Source organism: Anguilla anguilla, chromosome 10 (assembly GCF_013347855.1).
Source record: "Anguilla anguilla isolate fAngAng1 chromosome 10, fAngAng1.pri, whole genome shotgun sequence".
Classification (NCBI taxonomy): Eukaryota; Metazoa; Chordata; class Actinopteri; order Anguilliformes; family Anguillidae; genus Anguilla; species Anguilla anguilla.
Genome location: NC_049210.1, coordinates 35861004 through 35885797, shown reverse-complemented (window position 1 = coordinate 35885797; position 24794 = coordinate 35861004). Strand labels below are relative to the sequence as shown.

At 51.5% G+C, this 24794-nt stretch overlaps 1 protein-coding gene across 3 annotated transcripts in view; it reads right to left on the bottom strand.

The window, feature by feature from the left end:
- Nucleotides 1-2508: 2508 nt before the first annotated feature.
- rhobtb4 (Rho related BTB domain containing 4) overlaps nt 2509-24794 on the bottom strand; it is a 41661-nt gene continuing 19375 nt past the window's right edge. For 2 of the 3 annotated variants that reach the window (XM_035378911.1, XM_035378910.1), the window contains exons 2-11: nt 19119-19320; nt 18783-18886; nt 14123-14308; nt 12941-13769; nt 12472-12691; nt 10515-10633; nt 5271-5421; nt 3774-3862; nt 3494-3599; nt 2509-2732 (exon numbers count right to left, since the gene is read on the bottom strand). In XM_035378911.1, the coding sequence (XP_035234802.1) occupies nt 2551-2732; nt 3494-3599; nt 3774-3862; nt 5271-5421; nt 10515-10633; nt 12472-12691; nt 12941-13769; nt 14123-14308; nt 18783-18886; nt 19119-19310 (2178 nt within the window). In that variant the 5' untranslated portion in view covers nt 19311-19320 and the 3' untranslated portion in view covers nt 2509-2550. Of the gene's footprint in view, nt 2733-3493; nt 3600-3773; nt 3863-4869; nt 4999-5212; nt 5422-10514; nt 10634-12471; nt 12692-12940; nt 13770-14122; nt 14309-18782; nt 18887-19118; nt 19321-24794 lie in introns of those variants that run through there. The other variant, XM_035378912.1, reaches the window with a different exon arrangement.

The window sequence follows — 24794 nt, the reverse complement described above, 5'->3', positions numbered from 1 at the left end:
CCGAGCGCGCCGCCAGCACGCTAACGCTCCTCCGTTTGAGAGGAGCAGCGGAAAGAAAGGAGCGCACCGCGCGCCTCCCCTGTCTCCCTCTCGGGCGCCTGGCGGGAGCCGGAGGGGAGGAATCCGCCAGACAGGAACGGAAAAGGTGCCATGAAAACCTCCACCCCAACAACGTCTCGCGTTTTTAAAAAATCTAATGTTCCGGCAAAGACCCGGACCCCGTGAGAACGGCGAAAGACACCGAAAGGAAAATACTGATTTAATGTCGCTTCGTCAGCCCTAGAAATTCCCACCTCTGCTGATGTAGCATCCTTAATACAAGCGTTCACCCATACGCATCTGCGTGTCTGTGTGCACATATAGACGGCAATGATTTCGGTCTTTGAAAAGACTAATTCTCGCCAGAGGATTGAATACTGAATCCTTACATGTCAAGGCTATATGTTTCTAACATCTAGAAGTGCAGAGATTCGTTCTTTTTTTAAATTCGCTTGGTCTAATACTGCCTTTGGATCCACGTGTAACTCAATATTACACAAAGAAAAAAAAAAAATTTCACCTCTCTCTTCTAAATTCAGCACGACAATTGACAACGCCGTGGAACAGAATGACAATCATAATCAGTAGCAACAAGGGTCTACGTTCCCCAATCAAACAGCCACGACGGTTTCACCGAAGTCCACCTTTCGCCTTTGCCGTGATTGCCTATGATTAACAAGGCAATCCCACAAGAGCGCTTTCCACCCGGACACATTTGGTAGAAATTACATTGCTGTTTTTTTGTTTTTTTTTGGTAGCTCGCGGGGGTGACCTTCGATGCGATGGCGTTTCAGGGGCGGACGGGGGGGGGGGTGGGGTGGTGGACGCACGCGGGACTGGAACAGAACACGGCGGGAAGGGACGCAGACACGCTGTGTGTCAGGACCCCGCTCATTCACGCGAAGCCACTGTGCCTTTAGAACTGGAATTTTACAAAAGAAATCCTGAGCACCTTTAGTCACAGACAGAGGGAGCGAGGGCGAGATCCCGCAGCGCTGGGCTGGCCGGCCGTCCCGCCTCACCCTCTCTCTCTCCCTCCGGTCTCGCCCAAACACCCTTTCCCTCGCTCCCTCTGTTCTGTAAGAGGGAGGGGAGGGGAGCGGGACGTGGATTCACATTGTGCTTAGCTAGAGACACTTCACAGTTTTGTTTTGGTATTGGGAGCTCAAAAAAGACAAGTATCAGGAATGACAGAAACTCTGGGGCTAAACAATTAAAAAAAACAAGAGGAAATGAAGAAGAGTACAAAAGCTTTTAAAAAAGTGAAAGACAGAAAAGCTGAACAGTTCCTGGATGGTATTTTTGCACCTCCCAGAGGCAGTATAAATATATATAATTTTTTAATGAGTGGGGGTGGTAATACAGGATGTGGTGCTGCCCTCTTGTGGATTGGGGGTGTAAAGGCAGGCAGGCTGAGAGGGAAGGGTTCGCAAGTGGAGAAAACCAGAGACAGAGAGAACAGAGGCGGAGAAGCTACACCTCCAACACTACAACCCCGCTCCCACCCCACCGTCCTCCACCCACAGCTCCACTCTACAGAGTGTGGGGGACACTCAAAGCTCTCACACCAGCTCAACGAGGCCTGTTTGCTCAGGCGGTTAGAGCCAGCGAGCTGTGCTGCTAAGCCGATTTAGCCTCTTTGCTGGTATCGCTGTGTGGTCTCCTACGTACAGCCCAGTTATGGAACCCCTCCCCCAGTCCACTGGCCACGCCCCCTGTGCTGGCAGCGACCACCTCCCCTTTATTTTAACAGTCTTAACCGTAGGAACTTCAGTCCACAGTCGGGACCCCAACAAGGCCTCACATTGGAAGGACGGGGGGGCGAAGGACTCACTGCCAAAACAAACATAATAAATGACTTCATAAAAGGCAGGAGGAGAACGGAAAAAGGTCGTTACCAGCGGTGGGGAGAGGAGGGGAGGGGAGGGTGGATTGGAGACAGAGACACCAAAATCTGGTCTCTGTTTTTTTCTTTTTTTTTTTAAATCCCTGACACCATGTATTCATATTATTGTTATTCTTTTAAAAAAAAATTTAAGGTCATTTGCTTAATTAGTCGTCCTTACCGGTTAAGAGCTCACGGCAAAAATAAAAGCACGACGGCAGCGTTAGCCCCGATTTCGGCCGCCAGCTTGGCCAAACAGTCCCTCAATGACGAGAGGAGAAGCAGTCCAGTCCTACGGTGTGCAGCCAGCTGGGGAGCGGTGGAATCTTCCCTCCTTCTTAACTCCGCCCCGCATTAACGAGATCGTGCAGCGCCCCCTGCTGGTGAGCAGAAGCAAGCTCAAACGGACGGCTGCTGCCATCCGGACGCGGGTGGTGACTCATCGCAGGGGGGGACTGTGGGGAATCAGAGGTCAGAGGTCATGGGGTGGGGCCAGACGCATCACGCCTTGCTGCCGGCACTGAGGTCAGGTGAGGAGACGGCTCACGGCGGGGCGGGGCGGGGCGGGGCGGGGGGCGGGGCTTGTTGGAGGGCTGGGGGCTGGGAGGGGGAGCGGGGGCGGAGCCTCAGGAGATGTGGGGGGCGGTGGAGGAGGTGTGTCTCCAGAAGCACCAGCCCCTCTTGGTGTTCTGCTTGCGCAGGATCTCCTCCTCCCGCTCGCGCTCCTTCCGCGAGCGCAGGTAGCGGTCCTCCTCCTTCAGGAACCAGACCGGCGGCCAGCGCTGCTTCTCAAAGTGCTTCTGGTTCTCTGTGAGGGGGGGCGCACAAGCAGGGGAGAGCCAAAACTGAGTTTTCACTTTTTCCTTAAATGTCTCTTATTTTTGTACTACAGTGTCAGGTACGTAATTTACTGCTAACCTGATTAAATCGATATGGTAACTGAACAAATGTGTAAAACAGCATTGATTCAATCAACTTTAGTCCTTAAATTTGACTGATGGTTAATTTTTTGACTGATAATTTTTCTTCACAAGCACAGTTTGATGGGATCAGCAGTCACCAAAACAAACACCGCAAACAGAGTTTGTGAAGGACAAGTGCAAAGCTTTCATTTGTCAGTTAAAGGTGAATGTGGATGGAATACAGGTCATAGGTCAGGGAAGGGAGATATTTATACAGAGAGAGAAGTGAGCGAAGGGAAAAGAGGAAGAGATTGGAGAAGAGAGGTCAGTGAAAACAACGAGGAGAGGAAGAGGCAGGGGAGAGAAAGAGGAGCGAAGGAGTGAAAGAGGAAACGAGGTAGAGCAGTGTTAGAAAGGTATGATGTAATGAAATACAAAACAAAACCCATCAACAAAGAATTTTTAAAAAAAACTAAGTCGGTCATTTCCTAGAAAATCACAGAGTGACTGCTGGAAATGAAGAACTCATGAAACAGTCAGAGAGAAAGAGGAAATACGAGGCAAATCTAGGCCAAAACAAGGGGAAAGTGGGTCAGGGGGCAGTGGGCGGAGCCAGAGAAGTGGGTGGAGCCGAGCGGGGCGGGGCGGGGCGGGGAGGAGGGGTTACCTGGGGACATGGCCTTCATGTCTTTGGGGAACTTGCGGCACACGCTGTTGTAGTTGGTGCAGATGTGGTGCAGGCACCAGGCGGAGAGCTGCCTGGCGTTGTGGAACTGCGGAGGGACGGAACGGAACGAGGGGCTCGTTTCAGTAATTCACGCAGAAACGCCGCGCGCAGGCCACGCCGCCATAAACGCTCCCTAACGTCAAGAAGGGGCTCGGCCTGCGTCCCGCGCGCGCAGCTCATTCTGAGCGGGCTGCGGCCGAATGTCTATCCGCGGTCTCACCTGCGCCAGCTCGAGGTACGCCAGCACCTGCCCGTCGACGTCGCCGCCCTTGACGGCGGACTGGAGCAGCTCGTCCACGGCGTGCTGCTCTGTGAGGGACAGAACCACGGACAGACAGACAGACGGACAGCGGTCACCAGCGGTCAACCTTCACGGGGCACATGAGCAAGCGTTCACCTTAACAAACTCAACCCAGGAGAGCCCAAAATGGATTTATCAGCTGTTCACGTGAACAAGCATCAGTCTGAACCAAAAAACAATCCATGTGTGGTCAAACTCTGATTTACCAGCTATGCGCGTGAACAAGTGTGAGTCTTCCCGTAAAACAATCCATGTGTGGTCAAACTCTGATTTACCAGCTATGCGCGTGAACAAGTGTTAGTCTTCCCGTAAAACAAACTCTGTGTGGCCAAAGACTGATTTATCAGCTGTGCTCATAAGCAAGCATCAGCCTTAGCAAAATCAACCCAGGTGTGGCTAAACTCTGATTTACCAGCTATGCACATGAGCAAGCATCAGCCTTCCCAAAAAACAATCCATGTGTGGCCAAACACTGATTTACTCAAGAACTTAAGCAGTTTGTCCCACGTGTGGTAACAGAGTGTTAGAGTGATATTTTTATTGGCCAATCCGGAAGTTTCTTCCACCATGGGTTCCCTCAGCAGATTTCCTATGATTTTTTTTTTAGATTTCTTCAGAAAATAAGGTCTGCGGTTAGCATAAGCTCGAGGGAGCTTCACACATTGTGCTACGACGTAAATTACACCCTTCGATATCTCAACCATGAATTTCAAAGCTGTTATGTGGTTTTGCAATATTGAAACAATGGCTGTCGCCTGCAGGTGGGCTAGTACGAAACTTGAATGGCGGTTGGCAAAATGAGACAGCTGCTGTAGTTTCAATATAGCAACTTTAGCAACATTTTAAAAGCAGGAAACAGCTTTGAAATTCACGGTTGGGATATTAAAGGGTGTGATTTTTGTCACAGAACAAAACGTGAAACTCTGGTAAGCATATGTTAGCCACAGATCTTATTTTCTGCAGAAATCAAAATCCCTATGGAAAAGAGCATTGGAAATTTGCAGAGGGAACTCGTGGCTCAAAAATGCTAACTCACTTCTGGGTTTTAGCACTACAAACTGTAGCACTTTATTAGTGGGTTATGTTTAAACGTTCCCATTATATTTAAACAAATGATTCATCATTAAGTCTTCACATGCGGGCAGTGCATGTGAAGACTATTTCTGCCTAGTTGGCTTTGCAGAGGTTAGGCCAGAATAGTGTTCACTGTGTTCTCGGCTAGAAATAGCTGTACAAAATAAGTATTGTACCTTACTGAACCTGTGTTTAGCAGTTGTCTATGACCATGAAATGCACTTTTTGTACGTCACTTTGGATAAAAGCGTCTGCCAAATGAATGTAATGTAATGTAATGTAATGTGTGAACCTCTCTGCTCATCGCTGCCCCCTGGAGGTGGGTGCCACCCCTGCGCTCACCTGTGAGGGCGACGAGGCGGGGCAGGCAGAGCCGATTGGCCAGGATGATGAGCTCCATGGGCTGCAGGTCAGGGCTGGGGGTGAGCAGGCCGCAGTACAGGTACTCCAACACCGCCCGCATACACGCACTACTGGTGCTGGGGATGGACACCTGCAGAGAGAGGGAGAGAGAGAAAGGGAGGGAGAGGGAGAGAGAATGAGAGAGAGAGAGGGTGGAGAGAGAGAGAGAAAGAGAGGGAGGAAGAAAGAAGGGGACAGAGAGACAGAGAGAGTAAGAGGGTACAGAGATAGAGGAGAGGGTAAAAGAAAGCATGGACATAAATGATTATTGAGTTTATTTCAGAATAAAATAAAATCAAAATGTATTGATATAGCTTATTTCACAAACAATTGTCACAACACGCTTCACAGACAACCCTGGCCTAAACCCCCACAGGAGCAAGCCCAAGTCAACAGTGGCAAGGAAAAACTCCCTGGTAACAGATAGGAACAAACCTTGGAAGGAACCAGACTCAAGGGGGAACCCTTTAAAAAGGCATGAAGGGGGACAGAAAAGCGAAAGTTGAAATGACAGCAAAGATACTAAGAGAGAAGGTGTGCCACTTACTCTGCTTGGAAGACCTGGTTCTGTGGTCACCCCAAATAAGTCTAAATCAGAAACCAGTATTTTCCCAAATTCACCACACAGATTAATGAATTCCTATACCTATGGGAACCAAATAAATAAAAAATTCTTCTGGGGAAGAGGATACCACAATAGAGGTAGCGGCTCAGTACGTCTCTGCCTGCCACAAATTAAGAGAGGGTGTGGACTAAATACTGGTACATGATATCATCTGTGTTGATTGTTAATACTGACATGTTTCTTAAATTGATACATTATGAACAAAATGTATTTTGACCTGTGTGTGTGTGTGTGTGTGTGTGTGCACGCATATGTGTATTGGGGGGGGGGGGTTGTTACGTTTTTCTTTATATGTATGTATCTCATTGCATTGACAACACAAGTTTACTTGTCGTGAAAATAAATCGCATATACATTAGAATTTGAGAGAGAGAGAGATAGACAGAGAGAGAGAGGAGAGAAGGGGAGAGAGAGAGAGGGAGGGAGAGATGAGGAGGGAGAGAGAGAAAGGGAGACAGGGAGAAGGGTGAGAGAAAGAAGCAAAGGAGAGTGAATTTGATGTGGGAGAAGACAGAGAGAAGGATGGAGAGAAGGCGAATGCAACAAATACACCACCCAGCAACATTACAGCTCATAAACCAGTGTGAGACAGACAGGAAGGGAGAGACAAAGATAGTGATGGAGGGCACAGGGCTTACTGATATGAACATCTTTATGCTGTTACTATCTATGAAGTGCAATAAACATGATGTTATCCTATGGTGTTGAGATAAACTCCAGTTGTTGCAAGTGTTGGGGAGACTGTTGTTTGTCATATTCAAGGCTTTAAGGGAACGACCGACTCGAAAACGATTTCTAAACTGCACGCTTCTGCGCCATGTGTTTAATATTTAAATGTTATTTCAACCTGTCACCATCCAAATACAACCAGTCATAGTGTGAGTCAGACTGCCATCAGCACTTTAAACAGAGAGAGAGGTAGAGAGAGAGGGGGAGAGGGAGGGAGGAAGAGAGAGAGAGGCTTCTAAATGATGCAACAGGAGCTTGAGTGTTGTCACAGAGGGTGACGGGACAGGGGTGGGGGGGGTTTGGGGGGCATCAGTGGACAGAGACCAGGGCCTTGTTTCACGTACGTTGCTTAAACAAACCAGGGTAATTTGACGTGTATCTTACCAAATTATCTCATCAATTAACTTTGGGCTTACTCCGTTTCATGAACATGAATTACAATTGGATTAGTTCATGTAGAATTGAATCATCTTGGTAAAACCGGGTGCACCAGCACTGCCGTAAAGGGGAGATGAATCGATCACCGAGAACAGGATCACACTCCTCATGGCACACCCCCACCCCCCCTCCCCTCCCCATGAACTGAACACACTTACTGCACACCTGTCTGTATCAATCGCACTACAACCAGCAACCGCTCAATACAAAAGGCACAGGTGGGTGGAGGGGGTCAGTTCCAATTCAATTCACAAAGTGAAATCCCCCCATAACGATCAAAGCATTTTCCAATGAATTCATTTCAGTCTGATTCATGTCCTGAACTAAATGAATTTAAATGCTCTTGGTCTCAAACTAACAAGTCAGCATATTGAAAGAAAGGCAAATGAAAGCATCAAAGACCTCATTTTTATGTTTTACGTGGTAAAGAAAAAATAATCAAAACCCAAACAAAGTCAACGAGCGAACAGCGTGGGGAGACACGCAGGAAGACGTTCAACACATCGCACCGCATCCCACAATCCCCCTGTTCCCTGGCAGAGAGGGCGACCGGTTACCTGTGTCACAAGCGCTCTCTTTCTTGCCCACTCTCTATTCTTCTATTCACCGTCTCGCCTTCCTCTGGCTCTCACCTCCCCCCACCCTCTCTCTGCTTCTCACCCAGCGCTCTCTTCTCTTCTCTTTCGCACTCTCTCTCTCTCTCGCCGGGCCGGGTCTATTTTTGGCCGTCTCTCACGTCTCTGTTTCCTCTCCGGGCTTTCGCACGCCGGTCCCTCTCGTGCCTGATCCGGCCGCGGTGGGACGGGCTCGGGTCACGTGACACGCCGCCGCGGACCCAACACTTCCACAGCTCCCGGAACTGCGTAACCTGAACCGCCGCACCTCGTTTCGGGGGGGGGGGGGACCTCTCGTTCTCGGCGCTCCGCACCCGCGACTGAGACACTTCACCTTCGACCCAGTTTTGACGGACGTCTGCCGGTTGGTCGGGTGCAGCGTTCAGACCTTGTATGTTTAGAAAACTGCACACGGTTAGAGTATACAGGCTCTAATAGAGCGCGTGGGATGTGAACTACAGGCCGCAAAGAAAAGGGTACTGCCAGATGAGGCTCTCGACTTCCTCAGACTGAATAAAGGTTTCTGAGGTCACAGTTTTCTTTCCGGCTTCTGGTTCATACCCCGGCAGTCTACCCAGTCAGAATGAAAGAACGGCTTCTGGTTCTTTCCGGAAGGCTCCGTGTGTACTCTGCGCACTGGGAGGAGAGTCCATTGGTGACTTCTGAAGAAAGGAGCTTCTCTTTGGTTTTTCTATCAGCTGTCTAAACCAAGCCCAGCAAAGGAGGGGTGGGGTGACCATAGTACACACCATAACATATCAAGCACTACACTGGCACTTAGTGAAATTAACTCCTCCACTGGCAAACAACTTTCATCCCTTCCTCTTTGTCCTGCAGACAGGGTTTGACACCCAAATCCACCCGCACACTTTCAAACACAAACAGCGCATTTGTCCTGTTCACAGGCAAGCTAAGCAAACAAAGACGCGGGAGGTCCCTCTGGTGGCGGCGAGGGTAACAACATTTAAAAAGGGGCGCTCGGAATGCAAATGAGGACGTGAAAAATATACGCTGACTTCCTGTTTTCTATTAGTGGAGCGGAAAGTGAAAGCGTCACGAGAAAAACAGAAACGCAAGTGAAAAAAGAGAACAACTCAACTCAAGCAGTTGAGAACAAGGTTATGAAAGCTTTAATGACACTGAACACCATCGAGACTAACATGGCTGTCAGTACTATGCAGACACATTATCCTTAACAAATTCAGAGAACAGAGTTCATCAGTTTCTTGTTACAATAGAAAATTATAATGCAGGGTTTTGATTGGCTGATATATCAAATTATATAAACTGAGCCTCACTAATATCTAATACAGACTACTTTTATTTAACCTAGCTCTGTTTTTTGTACATATGCAGTAGACTGTCGTCTCTCTAATATGTACGTAATGTCTTTTTTCATGACTGTATTTGTTTACTTCTGGTCCCATTTAAAATGTAAACACTCCTAACCGCAGATCACCCACCAGGACATAAACAGGGCCCGGGCAGATTTTCTTTAATAAACTGGAACGTTGAGACAGGGTGACGTAAAAAGTCTTCTGAGCCGTGAATGTTTGCCAGACGTGATGGCGGACGGCCAGCAGCCTCCGTTTGGATTTCACATCGCCGTGACGAACTCGGCGGGCGCTAACGGGTCGTCTGGCGGACACCCGCGAAAGCCGCTGAGTGACGGCCCCGCGCCGCCCGGGCTCGTCGAAGCCGACGGTCACCTTGACGACCGTCGCCCGGCCTGGCAACGGAAGGCTGGGCGTCGTAACAGTGACCGTGAGCGGACGCGTCACCGGCGTGGTTAGCGTGCGCCGCCGTCCCGCCTGTTTCTGAACCCCTGCCCTCGCTGTCATGGAACATGCGGCTGCTTGGGCCTGTGACCCAACACTCACAGTTCTGCGTATCTCTCACAGCCTGCTTCCTCTCCTCCACAGAGGGACCCTCAGGGGGGGCAGGGGGGACGGGTGTGTGGTATGTCTACCCCCCTCTTCAACTTAATCCATCTGGAATTCGGAAGGCGAGGCGGCAGCCCCCTCTAAGCACAGTCAGCGTGTGAGGGAATGCTGGCATGAATCTGGAGAGGTTAGGCCCCCTGTCCGCAGCCCCAGGTGTCGGGTGCCCTGTATAATCTGAGCTGCCCTGTTCCAGCGCCCCGCCCGTAACAATGCCTCCGCTTCCCCCCTCTCCCCCAAAAGCCCTCGTATGGCTGCCCGACCGCACCGCCGGGTTCTCAAATAAACACCCCCCCGGCAGAGTAAACATCATCTCTCACAGATGAGCTTGTTTAATTGACAACGTCGGCCGTTTAACCAAAGTCATGGAGCGATGGCTTCGGGTCAAAGGGGCGGAGCCTTCACGGAGGCAGCACACGGCGAGGCGACGGCGTGGCGGACCAGGCGCGAGCTCGCTCGGCCGCGGCGCGGGGCGGAAGCCCACTTCCTGTCCCCGTCGGAAGGCGGCAAGGGCGGAGGCCCCGTGTCCCACCCGCAGCTGTTTCTCTGCTACCGCGCGATTGCGTAGCGCGCTAACGAGCCGCACGGCAGGCTAACCAAGGTATTTACTTTACTGTAAGAAGGCTGTAAGAAGTGCCGTGACAAAGCAAAGCCCCAAGAGCGGGCCACCTTGAAAGTGGCAGTAAAGGCACGGCACTGAACGTGTATTTTAGAGATTCTGATATTACACCCCGGGTGAAATAATGATCCATGCTGAATGCAAGTAAAGTACATTACGTGCATCGGCCAGTTGGGGGAGAGGAGGACCTGGGTCCTGGGAGGGCGGCTTGCCCCTTACCTCCTCGACGTAGCTCTCCATGAAGGACCCGCGGAACATGGCGGCCATCCAATCGCAGCTGGAGATCAGCAGGGGCTTGTGGGCGGGGAGGTAGCCGTCGTCCAATCGGAACACCACATCTAAAACAACCGGGAGGGGGGGGGGGGAAAAAGCACACAGCTCGGCGTGTGTCACAGAGTCGCGGCTACAGAGGAGAAGACAAAGACAAGCAGACAGACAGATAAATAAATCGACAGATAGACAGAGCTATTAAATAGACAAGAGTGAGGGAGAGGGAGGCATACTGGATTACTGAGAAACGAACGGCTCTTCTGAGACGGATCGACCTTTCACACAGATATCACGAGAAGATAAATCTGCTCTGGAAAAGATTCAGTAGTGTTGCTATTGAGTTCAGTGGTGCCAGAACACAAGCTTCCCTTCCTTACTACTCGACTTGTTAAAACTCGCTTTCAGCAATGAACCCCGCTTCTATTTTCGCTCACTGCCGTACTTTATACAAGGTTTATCTAGCGATAAAAACCACAGGCCTAGTTTCAGAGATTTGAGCGCTGGTAATACACCAGGTAGGGCTCTTGCAGAATCAATCCCACAATGCCTCTCAGCCCTGATCCTGCAACATGAATTATAACTAAAAGAAATCAGCCAAGTCACTGCAATTTCAGAGCTGAAAAATCACAGCTTGAGCTCCTAGCTTGGACGCAGCTGATTGGCTCTCAGGAACTCAGGAAACCGGGTGTTCGGTGTCCTGCGACAGCTCGCGTGTCCGATAGCTCTGCGGCATTTCCTGGAAAGGCGTTCGCTGGGTAACAGCAGACGCGACCTGGCGAAGGGTGAGCTCGGTGTCCTTTACAGCGACGCTCCATCTCCCCGGCACCACTGAAACCACCGACATCTTTCACTTCACAAACCTGCACGCTGCGGTTTTACACCAGCCTACACCTGGCCTTGCTTTCTCACGTTTGCAGAGCGTGCTGTTCAAACAGTTACCAGCCCAGGCGGCTCACCGCAGAAGAACCCGACTTTAAAGAGTTTCGAGAAGATTCTGTCATTTCAGACAACCATACGCATGTAATTTGCAAATATATAAATTTCCCTCAAACATAATGCGTCGGAACTGACCGATCTGCAAGTTTTGGACAGGAGAAACATGAACGCAACCTGGAGGCAAAGCTGCAGGGGCTGCAGAATCTCAGAGCCACCGCAGTAATTCAGTACACACTCCTGCTCCCTCACTAAACAGAGAGACAAAGAGCGGGCAGCGCATGGCGAGGGGCACAACAGAACAGCAGACACAGACGCGCACTTCACAGACAAACACCGGCCACAAAACACGGAAGCAGAGTTTTAAATAAACAAGGTGCAAGCTTTATAAGTACCACACAGGATGCACGGCAGACAAGACAAAAAACAAAAAAAAAACTATGCAGGAATGACAAGACGTGCACAGACAACGGCGAAGGCGTAAACGAAAGGTTTCCCGACAGGAAAACCAGCGAGGTTGGAAAACAGAGGAATGAGCGGGTGGTCACATGACCTATCGTACACGCACCCACACACACTCTCTCTCTCTCTCTCTCTCTCTCTCTCTCACATACACACACACCCACACATTCTCTCTCTCTCTCTCTCTTTCTCTCTCACACACACACACAGTCTCTCTCTCTCTCCCTCACACACACACAGGCACGCATGCACACGCACGTGCACACACACACCCTCTCTCTCTCTCTCTCTCTCACACCCACACACACTTTCTCTCTCACACACAGTCTCTCTCTCTCTCTCTCTCTCTCTCTCTCTCTCCCTCACACACACACACACAGGCACGCATGCACATGCACACACACTCTCTCTCTCTCACACACACACATACACACGCGCACGCACACACACACACGGATGGAGCAGGGGGGGATGACGGGCAGCCAATCAGAGGCAGCGCGGCGTGCCGTACCAGCGAAGGTGCCCTTGTTGAGGCACTCCTTGATGCGGTTGGCCCGTCGCACGTGGAAGGCCTTGGTGATCTCCTGGTTCATGAAGCTCTCGCGGTTCAGCACGTTGGCCACCATCATGCGCAGGTCGAAGACCTCCAGGAGCTCCGCGATGGTGGCCACCTGCATCAGGTCGCTCCGGCCCTCGTCCAGGCTGCCCGTGTACAGGTACTGCAGCACCGCCTAGCGGCGCGGGGTACACAGGGCAGGCGTATTGCGTTCAGATTGAAAATAAACCCGACAGTTACTCTCGGCACACTCTTGAGAAGCTGTCTTTGGGACAGTTCTCTGTAAACCGCATTATACAAATAAAATTTATTCAGTATGATTTGACTCATGGTAATTATGAAAAGACAAATTGCAAATAATACATCAAAGCACGCTGACAAAAAATGGAATTAGTTAGGGTTAGGAATTATTAACCACACCTACCTGGAAGGGTTCTTTTTGGATCAGGCAGTCCATGGACACCACAGTCATAAGGCGTGGCCGGCCGGTCATGGGGTCCTCCACGTGCTCAATGCGCACGCTGAGGAAGCCCCGGCCCCAGCCCGCGAGGGCCCGTCCGGCCCCCAGGGGCCCCGAACAGCAGTGGCTGCTGGCGGGGAGGGCGTTGTCGCTCCGGGAAGTCCTGAGAGAGCCCTGCTGGGGCAGGAGGGGCTGCCTGTGGCCCCGCGGCCGGCCCTCCCCGTCCTTGTCGATGTCCAGGCTCTTGGTCCGCCCCGCCTGCTCCTTGGCCTCCCGCCGGCTCTGCTCCTCCCTCTCGCTCCCCTCCCCTCCGTCGTCCTCGTCGTCGTCCCCCCTGTCCCCCCCGCCGCCGCCCCGCTCCCCGGCCCACCCCAGGTCCATGGCGAAGAGGTCGTAGAACTTGGAGCAGGACGTGGCCAGGTAGACCTTGTGGGCGAAGACGCGGGTGGCGCCGCCCTGCAGGACGAAGAGGACGTCGGCGCACAGGGGCAGGCAGAAGAGCGAGTCGGGCCCCTCGCCGTCGATGGCGGGCGGGTCCGGGATGCCCACCACGGGCCGGGGCGGGCGCGGGGGCAGGAAGGGCGCCTGCAGCAGGGGGCGCTGCACCTTCTTCAGGTGGGACTTCCAGAACTGCAGGTGGCGCCGCGAGATGAGGGCGGCGCGGATGGCGTTGTCGAAGACGTCCTTGACGCCGAACTGCGCCACGATGCTGGTCTCGTAGTACGGCACGCCCAGCTCCTTGGCCACCTCGTGACCTCGCTCTGGGGGCAGGATGTCCGTGGGCTTGATGGGCCTGTGCAGAGCAGAGGGGGGGAGAGAGGGGGGAGAGAGGGGGTCAGCAGTGTGTCTGAGTGGAGTTTTGGACAAATAGGTGTAAGAGTGTATGAGGGTATCTGTGAGCTCCTGCAGGTGGGTTATCAGTGTAACAGGTACAAGGGTATCTCTGTCTGTGAGCTCTTGCAGGTCAGTTATGAGTATAACTGGGACGAGGGTATCTGCAGGTGGGTTGAGTGTATCAAGTACGAGGGTACCTGTGTTTGGGAGCTCCTCTATGTGGGTTGTCAGTGTAACAGGTATGGTGGTATCTGCAGGTGGGTTATGAGTGTAATGGGTACGAGGGTATCTGCGGGGGGGGGGCGCTCGTACTTTGCCAGGGGGCGGCGGGCGCGGTTGACGGCCTCCAGGTCGGCGTAGCGCAGGTCCAGCTGGCAGCCCACCAGGATTATGGGGGTGCGGGGGCAGAAGTGCTTGATCTCGGGGAACCACATGGTGAGCACGTGGCGCAGCGAGTTGGGGTTGGCCAGAGAGAAGCACAGCACGACCACGTCAGACCTGCGGAGAGAGACAGGGAGGACTCAGGCTAAATACACAGGGCGCTCCAAGGCCTTCGGCACAAAGACAGATTCTATTTTTACTGATTTGGCTCTGTACACCACCATTTTAGATTTGTAGTCAAACAATGCTCGTGTGGTTTTTGCTAAACAGCGTTTTTTAAATTGTGGTTTCACCATGTTTAAATTACAGCCCTTTTTATACAAGGCTACCCTATTACATACTCTGCTGACAGCTATATTTGGAGGATCCTGGAAAGGAATACAGCTCAAATCAAGCTTTGGAAACAAAGACAAAGACTAAAAATATAAAAGAATGAAAAAAAAAAAATCTGAAGGCTAAAATATTAATTCAAAATATTGAACACTTTCAAATCATATTAAGAAATTTTAGCACAAAAAAAAAAAAAAAAAAACCACCACTGGCCAGGTGAGGTATCCTGAACACCGCAGTGGGCGGAGCCACCGCACACGCCATCAATCACCGACCCTAACGGACCCGTCCAAATCTGCACCCCGCAGCGGGACGAAACGACTGGACCAAAGCGGCGAGTCGCCGATGGCCCCGCCCATCGGGGGGTGGAAAAAGCGAAGCGGAGCCAAGTCTATTTTTGTCAGGAAACCGAGTAAGACGTACGCGAGGTCGGCCCGAGTCGCCCGTGCGCATTGTGAGACGGGACGGACGGTGACATCAGACACCGCGTCGCGCGGGCCGGGGCTTGGCCTACAGACAGCAGGCTTACTGAGGCCTTCGGTTACGTAAGGCGATATAGGCAGCTGACTGCGCCCGGGCCACAAGGGAGGTCTATAAATAGTGTTACAGTACATAGCATGAGCAAAAGGCTCTCGCATACGCCGCATACCGCCGTGGCGACACACGCGCGCGCACGGAGACGGACGCGCACGGACACGCATGCACAGACACGCGTGCACAGACACGCATGCACAGACACGCATGCGCAGACACGCATGCGCAGACACGCATGCACAGACACGCATGCACAGACACGCATGCACAGACACACACAGGCTGCTGAGACCCCACCATACGTGGTCAGGAGGGGATTACATTACAGCCGTATTCATTTAAAAACTGCCACGTAGGTGACCAGGAAAACACATTAGCACTCTGTCACGAGCTCATTACTGCGGCTAAGGCTACTTTTTAATACACATTACTGTGTGTATGTGTATGTGTGTGTGTGTGTGTGTGTGTGTGTGTGAGCACACGCACAACTGCTAGGGCGCAATGTCCGTGTCCAAGTCCATTGGTGTGTGTGTTTCTAAATAAATAAATAAATAAATAGCAAACATCTTAACTTTGTGTGCAAGCCCAAACCACAGAGGTCAAGGCCCAGCGCGTTATGTAACATCTTGGCCAGTGTTTTGTTCATACGCCGCGCGCCGCATGTCTGGGATCAAACTCCTGACTAATTGACTTTACAGTACACAACCTAGGGAGGATCTTAAAGGAACAGGCCCGGCCTCTCCTGTGTTACTGCAGGTCAAGTTAACGGGAGAAGCTCCGACTTGTTTTTCAAAACTTTCACAATACCCTCCTCCCCCTTAGGGGTATTAGGGTGCAGGATGGTAGATCTCCAGGAACAGCTTATTTGCTTTATTATTATGATGTTAACCACATTCATTTTGTACTTCAACTTACTTTAATTATTATATATTATTTTTATTTGTCCATTTACTTAATTTGTTTTACAGTGTGCACTTACTGTATGTCGCTTCGGATAAAAGCGTCCACCAAATAAATGCAATGTAATGTAACGTAATGCTTCATGATGGTCATGATTTTGACACTTTCATTCCAGACATTCTTTATTGGATATGTGACAGCCATATAACTGCCATTAGCCTGATACGAGCTCACTGGGTGAGGGCTATCAGTGTCGGTGGACAGGCAGATTGCGTAAGGCTAATCTAGAAGGTGCAAGCAAAACACTGCTGCAGTTCAGCCTCGGCTCCATTTAACCCTTCCGTACACAAGTTCTAAAATACTTCCAACATCCGCACGGCCGAGATTCTTCTGCATGTGCACCAACTGTTCTAGAACTTTCAACAACTTTGCCGTGATTGTTCTGTTAACCAATATTTCCCCTGACAAATATTACCACCCTTATTCATGCTGTAATTTTATGACACAGCATGAACCTGTAATAAATAAAAAAACTAAATATTTCCTTTCTCCTCGCTCGCCTGCCTCTCATGTCAATTTCCTTAGAAAAGTCATTAGAATTTACTTATTTTAAAGCTGTTCAGTAAAAATATTCTCAGAAACACTCATCAGCGCACCCCCAGGCAATTTAAAGTTCCTACGCGCCTAGTTCAGGTGGTGGATGACTTTCCTCCTACCTCATAAAAATTTGAGTTAAGGTTAAGTCTCTCAGCAATGTGTCACGTATTGTGTGATGTCAGAAGTCTTGTCCAGTTTCACCCTTTGTGCACTCACCAAGCCCTTGTCAACTCGTGGACTCACCTTTCCCTGGAAATACACCAGTAAAGTCCACAGACTGTGAGGGCTTTGTTTTGGACTGGGCCACTAAGATTACTCACTTGCTTGGTCCCATCTTCCCATAAGACCTGATCGGGAATTGAAAGGGGAGTTGTGTGGGGAGCAAGAGAAACCTGTTGTTAAGTGCAGCAATCTTAAGTAACCTTTGGTTTTATGCGGAAAAACAAGTTGGCAGAACAAAAATATATAACTTTCGGAAGTTTTCTACTTTTGCAGAGTATTTAATTGATTATTTTGATCAGTGGCAGGTTTGCTCGTGATAGCAATTACTATTTACAGCCTCGCATATCAAATTGTTACTAAATATTCTGCTTTCTGCCAGCCTGTAGTTAGCTCATTTTGGCAGCTGGGTTAGCAGTCTAATGTTAGCTAACTGTATAGCCTAGCTAGTATATTTTTTCCGTTGCTAAACTGCTGCTACTTCTGATCAAGTGTGAATGTCTGCATAAACAAATAAATGCTCCCATTCAGGACATAAAAACCGACATTGTAATGAGTTATTTGGTGCAATGTTTATGTGGAAAATAAGTGTGTTTATTCCTAGAAAGAAAGAGTTTCATCCAAATGTTCATTGTTGCCTCATTCATAAATAAACGTCCTAATCTTGTGCTCTAATCACACCGGTGTGCCTGTATGCTTCAGGGTCCGCTCTAGCGTTATAACACCCGTGTGACCGTGTGCTCTTAATGGTTAATTAATGACCATGCATTACGTGGCAACATGGCGGTTGTAAATGGATCTCACAGGCTAGGGGATTGCTGGTTCAAGTCCAGACACTGGCTGAAGTCGCTCCAGGGCGGTCCTGCAAAAGGAGGAAACTGCCCCGCGCTTGACACTGATGTCAGCTGGCACCCAACAATAACTCTGGGAAACCTGAAACAATTCCTTGTGTCACCCGGAGGACTCGATACTGACGTCTCCATGGCAACAAAAACGGTGATTATGGCGACGCTGAGGGTAATCTGAGGGAACCGTAGACAGGCGCCCGAAAATTTCATTTCATTTCAGGTGCCCGAATGTGGTGCTGGGTGTTATCAGTCGGCTGTAGGAAGGGTGGCCATCCACCTGACCCCTGACTGGGTCACATGGTGATGGTGAGTAACTGTTACACAAATGCAGGACAACACCGCATGACTGAGCACTCCATCATCACATAGAGACTATTAAGCCTGTTGAAACAGGGACTTACTGAGGGTGAGAGTGTGTGTGTGTGTGTGTGTGTGTGTGTGTTGGGAGATTATGGAGTTCAGCTTACTGAGGATCAGGGCAGCGAAAGACTCATTAACATCAGATGCAGGGGGGTGTAATGGACATTGTGACGAATTGTGACTATGTACGCAGAGGTGTGTGTGTGTGTGTGTTTGTGTGTGTGTGTGAATTCACAGTAAAAGTGAGACAGTGCTGATGGGTCACACTGAGGCTTAGATCAACATTATCAGTCTGCTTACAGGGGAAGGTCTCTGCCGTTTCACCATTTCTGTTAGATGAAAAATGGTGTCAATCCTCTTTGCACTCACACCCTGCCCCCCGCCACCCCCCCCCCCCCCACCCCAACCCCAGGCCTCTGTTTCTAACTGGGAGCCAGAACTCACAGCCAAGTGCAGAATCAGCACTGAGTGAGAGTTTGGACTGTCTGTCCTGCAGTACCACTCCTGCAGTTACATCAGGGGGTTATGAGCCAGAGGAAAGATTACGTCACTAATAAAGCTCTGGCTCAACATGCCAACTTCTCAGAGTGCTGAGGCCCCCTAACAGATTGAGTTCAACATTAGCAATGCAGTTATGTGAGTGCGAGTGCGAGTGTGTGTGTGTGTGTGTGTGTGTGTGTAGGTGTGTAGGTGTGCGTGTGTGTGTGTCTGTGTATTTGTGTGTGTGTGTGTGTGTGTGTGTGTGTGTGTGTGATTGTGCGTATGTGTGTGTGTGTGTGTGCGCGCGTGTGTGTTGTACTGACCTGCCGTATGCAAAGCGTCGGTCTTTGTGATGGTCGCCAAACGTGTCCCAAAGCCGCAGGGAGACACTCACCTCGTCCACCACATCCCGCGACCTTTCCAGGACCTGCAGGCACACGACAGGCAGGGCACACGGTCACATCACCCGGCAACAAGACAAGGAACAAAACATGCATCATACAGTATGTGTACAGTGAAAGGCGTGTGGGATTGTAATGCCCGTGGGTTTGTATGTGGGGTGTGTAACGTGTGTGAATAGTGTGTAAGTTGGGCGTGTATGTTGGGTGCACAATGTGTGAGGGTAGTGTCTGAATTGGGTGTGTGTTGGGTGGCTCTACCTCCTGGCACACGCGGTACTGGTCGATGGCCCAGACGGTTGGCACGTGGGTGGCGAGCAGCTGGTACTGTGTGAGGGTGGCATTGCAGGCGCGGGCACAGATGAGGCGGGTCTTGCCCACCGCGTTGTCCCCGACAACCACGCACTTTATGGTCTCAACGTTCGGCCGCTCATAGTCTGTGTCTATATCCATGGAGAGAGCCCTGAGTGGAAGAGAGAGAGAGAGAGAGCAAAGGTCAGGACTACACACAGACACACACACACACACACACACACACACAAAGGTGCATAGTGAGGACAGTGTGTCAGAGAGGCAGGGGGTGGAGCCTCTCTGTAAATGGGATGTCTGGGCCCAGTGCCCCCTGTCCTAGTGCCTCTGCGGCTCAAAAAGCCTGAAGCCAATCAGCCACCCTTGGCCGGCCAATAAGAAACCTCGGGGCTATTTCTGTCTGAATGAGAACAGGAGAGCAGCCAAATCAATCGCTCGTTTGGCTCTGAGTCCCGCTCCTAATTCTCAATGGACTTCCACACAGGGGAGCGGAGGGGGGGGGGTCAGCCGGTTTACAGGGCTCATAATGATGCTAGATTGCCTTCGGGAAGCAGAGCTGGCCCCTGCGGATGACAGACACCGTGTTCCGGACGTCCAGTGGAGGATCATGCCCTGTTCCGCATCCATCAGAGGGGGGCACAATGGCCGGGTCCCAAGGCCAAAGGAGAGCACTGGGCCCTAGCCACTGGCAGTGGCACAGCTCTCGAGAAAAAGGGAAGAGTACCTGGAACTGAGGCGCTGGAAACATTAACCGGGAAAACATTAACTGCCGGCCTCGGGCCAGTCCGGTAATTCAATATCCCACCCAGCATTAAAAAACCGGCATCGTCACTCAGACACAGGCGAGACGTGCAAGACGAGAGGCAACAACCCGGAGCAGGCAGCTGTTTTTTCCTGACTGTACACCACGCATGTAAACAGCACTGTGGTGCTTTGAGCCATTCCAGGTCTTACTAGAAGCTTGGCTGTGTACTGACTTGAAGTCAGTCACCAGAAGCAGCCTTTGTTCAGAGCAGTAGCCACCTTACTGTAAAACCCAGAATGGCTCACACACTGCCCTGGATTGGGATTGCCATTATGCTCCGATAGACCAGATGTGTCCAACCAAGAAATGCCAGAGTGGAAGCTTCTAGCCAGCATGAAAATACTGGACTGAACTAATAGCCAAACATCATAGTCTTCAACTAAGGCTTGGTCTGTTGAACAAAAAAAACAGTCCAGCAACAGACTGTGGGACAGGCTTCAGGAGATCCAAGGGTGGATCTGCCCCAAATTCACATCTCCTGAGGGGACGGGTCCACTGAAGAAAGCGGCCAGTGACCCACTCGATAGTTTGTGATCGGCCGCCAACACGCACTCTCAACTCTGCCATATTTTCATGGCCCATTCTTGAGATGTTCAAACATACTTCTATCCAAGCCCTTGTAAAAGAATATGTTTCTTTTATTTCAGTATCATTTTTCCCAAAATGCACTTCAGTGTCCTCCCATACAAGTCTGGTATGATGTTCCAAAAACAGTGCCAAGACCTGATTTCTTCCATCTCCCTCAAGAGATGGTCTGAGCAATGTAAGCAAGAAGATTACAGGATTACCCATCAAGCCCTGGAGATGAACCATTGATGTGCATGCTTTATAATTCCACTTATGTAGACTCCACTACGTCTCCTGAGTGACAGACCGGCCCAGTCTAAAAACGGCACCCGTTTGTGGAACACACGAGCCGCCTCTTCAGCTCACCTCAGTCAGGTCAGGGGTACGTCGCTGACACCGTCACCACGGCGATGAGGATGACCAACACGAAAGGGTGCCACTTCCTCAGAGTCACACTGCAGGGCAACCGGCTAATGACATTCCACCGTACATCCCCTACTGGACTTAACTGTGGTCTTCAGGTTACCGCGAGCGAACGGCCCAGCAAGAGTCTGAGTCCAGAGGAAGAGAAGGTGAGTCTGGCCAGAACAACGCCTACCCCTCTCTTCTAAGGGAACAGAGGGGCGGAGTCTCTTCTCCTCCAATGTTATTCCATTAATTGGCGGCAGCCGTGTCAACGACCGTCGACCGGCACGGACGCAAACATTCCAGAAGCCCCGATGCAAGTAGTTTTTGAAATCTGAGTGATTTTGAGCCCCGACAGTCCCAGTTCCTCCACACAGCGAAGTGACAGTTGGTGGGCCAGGCTGTTCACACTGCTCACGCCAGCAGTTTTTAAACACAGATTTGTAACCGTGCCAACAGTGGATCAAAATACCTCACTAATGCACCCCTTCTTAAAGCCCTCAGCTGTTTGTCTTCACTTCATTGGTGGACTGTCTGGCTTAAAATCACCTCTTTTGTTCCTGCTGACAGATTTGGGGGGGATGGGGGAGGGGGTGTGCGACAGCAGGTAAAGGCTGGCTGGGTTGGGTGAGGCAATACAGTCAGGGCAGACTGGAGGGTACCAGGGTGGGGTCAGCAGGGGTAAGAGAGTGGGGTTAGCAGGGGTAACAGAGTGGGGGCACGGTGGGGGGGGGGGGTAACTGAGCAGGGACAGGGTGGGTGGGGGCATTGACTCAGAGTAACATTGTGGGGTCAGAAAGGGGTAGCAGAGAGGGGACAGCAGGGGTAACACAGTGGGGGCAGCAGGGGTAACTGAATGGGAGCAGAACGGGTAACAGAGTGGACACAGGGTTGTGGGTGGGTAGAGTGGGGGCAGGGTGGGGGGCAACAGAGCAGGGGCAGGATGGGTGGGAGCACTGACTCAGGGTAACAGTGTGAAGTGGGCCCCATGTTAAATGTGCTCACACTGACCCCAGCCTGCACTAAGGGCCCCAGGGCCAGCCTGGGGAGTCCAGTGAGTAAGGAGCTTAGGGACGCACGCTCAGACACAGGGGCTGTGATGTAAGCTCAAAGCTGCAGCTGACTCCAGGATGTAAAAGGCCAGCACTGAAAGGGCCTCTCTCACCCAGCAGCGAGACGGTGTGAGGAGGGGCAGCAGCGGTGACTGTACACACACACACACACACACACATGCGCACGCGCACACACACACACACACACACACACCTTAACTGGGCCAGGCAATGCCATACCCCGGGGACTTACTGCTTACCGTCCTCACAGTGTACACACACATTATACTGTATACTGTGTTAATAGGAGCTTATATAAACACGCACTTACACACAAACACGGAAACATACACACACACTTCCGAACAGATAAGGCAGCTGAACATGAGGAATTTCAGCGGATGTAGAGAAGGGACTCCCACGTACGCACCACCCTCCTGCTCAGCGCTCTCAGATGAACAGAGAGAGAGAGAACATGCAACTGAAACGCGCCTCATTCATAAAACCAAGCCTGCAATACAGCCACTGCAGCCCACTCAGGCTTGCAGCCACGGACCTGTACGCCCTCCATGCAAGTCTGGGAACAGGAGCCTAGGAAGAGAATATGTGAGGGTCAGGGCAGAGTGGAGACTGTGGGTCGATTCTTCGCCGCTCTCTCCGGCGCTCCCACTGCTCTGAGTTACGCAACCTCTCCAGCCGAGGCAGCGACAGGAGCAGCTCGACCCTGCTGCTCCGCGTAACGAGGAATCCGCTGTTCCCACGAGCGCAAACACGAGTGTGCACGTATGTGCGCTGTGCTTAATCTGCCTGTGTGTGTAATATGTGGTGTCTGGTGTGTGTGTGTGTGCTTGCGCGTGAGTGTGTGTACTGTGTGAGTGAGTGTGAGTATGCGTGTGTGTGTGTGCATAAGAAAGTGTGTGTGTAGCGCGTTGTGTATGTTTGTGCACGTGTGTGCTGTTTGTAAGTGTGTGTATGCATGAGTGTGTGTGCTGTGTGTGAGTGAATGTGACTGTGTGTGTATGTGAGTGAGTGAATGTGACCGTGTGTGTGTGTGTGAGTGAGTGTGTGTGCTGTGTGTGAGTGAATGTGACTGTGTGTGTATGTGTGTGAGTGAATGTGACTGTGTGTGTGAGTGAGCGTGTGTATGTGCTGTGTGTGAGTGAATGTAACTGTGTGTGTGTGTGTGAGTGAGTGTGTGTGCTGTGTGTGAGTGAATGTGACCGTGTGTGTGTGTGAGTGAGTGTATGTGAGTGAGTGTGAGTGAATGTGACCGTGTGTGTGTGTGAGTGAGTGTATGTGAGTGAGTGTGAGTGAATGTGACCGTGTGTGTGTGTGAGTGAGTGTATGTGAGTGAGTGTGAGTGAATGTGACTGTGTGTGTGTGTGTGAGTGAGTGTGTGTGCTGTGTGTGAGTGACTGTGACCGTGTGTGTGTGTGTGTGAGTGAGTGTGTGTGGGGGGAGGTCTGGAGAGACAGCAGTGGCCATGGATGAAGAGACTGGTTACATAACGCCGTTTCCAGCCGGACGGCCAGTAACCAGGCACAGGAGAGCGCCAAACCGCCACGGGGACGCTCCGGGCCTCCTCGCCAGACTCCGCTTCCCACTCCGCCGCCGCCGCCGCCGCTAACGAGCCCGCCTGAGTGCACCAACAACCGCAGGGGTCCGGGGGCCGGCGCTAAGGTCACGTGACCAGAGAGCATTCGCTGAGTCCATTACACCGCGTTCCCCTCCCCCCCCCCCCCCCGAGTCTCCGGCTCTCTCACTCAGACGCTCAGACCTCTGCCAGCTGATCCCCGTCTTAAGAGGAAGGCCCACGGCCTTCGGCTAATCAGCGTGGGGGGGGGGTTTGGGAGCGGGGGGGGGGGGGCGCGTGACCGGCGGAATGTCAGAGCGGAATTCACCTTGTGACGGATCGCTGAAGCTGAAGCGGAGGCCACAGAGGCCAGAGGGCATCAAGGTCGCGGCGACATCACATGAAACTTGCTCACCCAAAATTCCCAATACCCCCCGCCCACCCTACCCAGAGTGGGAGGGGCCTAAAAGAGAGGCGGAGCCTACCGACACGTTCCATCTCAGAGTCAAATCTGGAACTGCTGTCTTGAAGAGGAGCACTAACCTGATTATTAAAAGCTTAACTCAGCACAGACACCCCCTCCCCCCCCCAAAAAAAGTGAACCCACATTCCTTTAAGAAGGCCTCAGTCCCCTCCTGAAAGTAGCCCCCTCTTCCCTCCCAGCTGCCCCTGTACCCCTCTCTCCCACCTTTGGGAAGAGGCCAACGTGTAGGTTTTCCCCTGCTCATCAACACCTCCCACCCCCCCCTCCAGGGGCAGGTTGAGACGAAAGCGTTGTCCCCGTGGGGCTGGACACAGGTAAGTGAGCACACAGGATTTCACAAGAGCGGAGCGAGAGAGAGAGAGAGCACCTGACTCACGGCCCCCGAGGCTTCAGCTGCCCGCACAGACGCCTGCGCTTGCACACACACGCTCGCGGCATCTCGCACACCCGCACTGCAGACACCCTACGTCCCTTTCCGCACGTTCACCCGAGGGACAAAGTCTGTGTGTGTGCGTGTGTGTGTGTGTATGCGGTGGGGTATGCGAGTGTGTGTGTGTGCGTGTAAATGTGTCAAGAGTGTGTGTCTGTGTGTGTCAGTGTGTGTGTGTGGTATGCGAGTGTGTGCGAATGTGTCCAGCGTGTGTGTGCGTGTGAATGTGCTGAGTGTGTGTGTGTGTGTGTGAATGTGTCCAGTGTGTGTGTGTAAATGTGTCGAGAGAGTGTGTATGTGTGAATGTGTCAA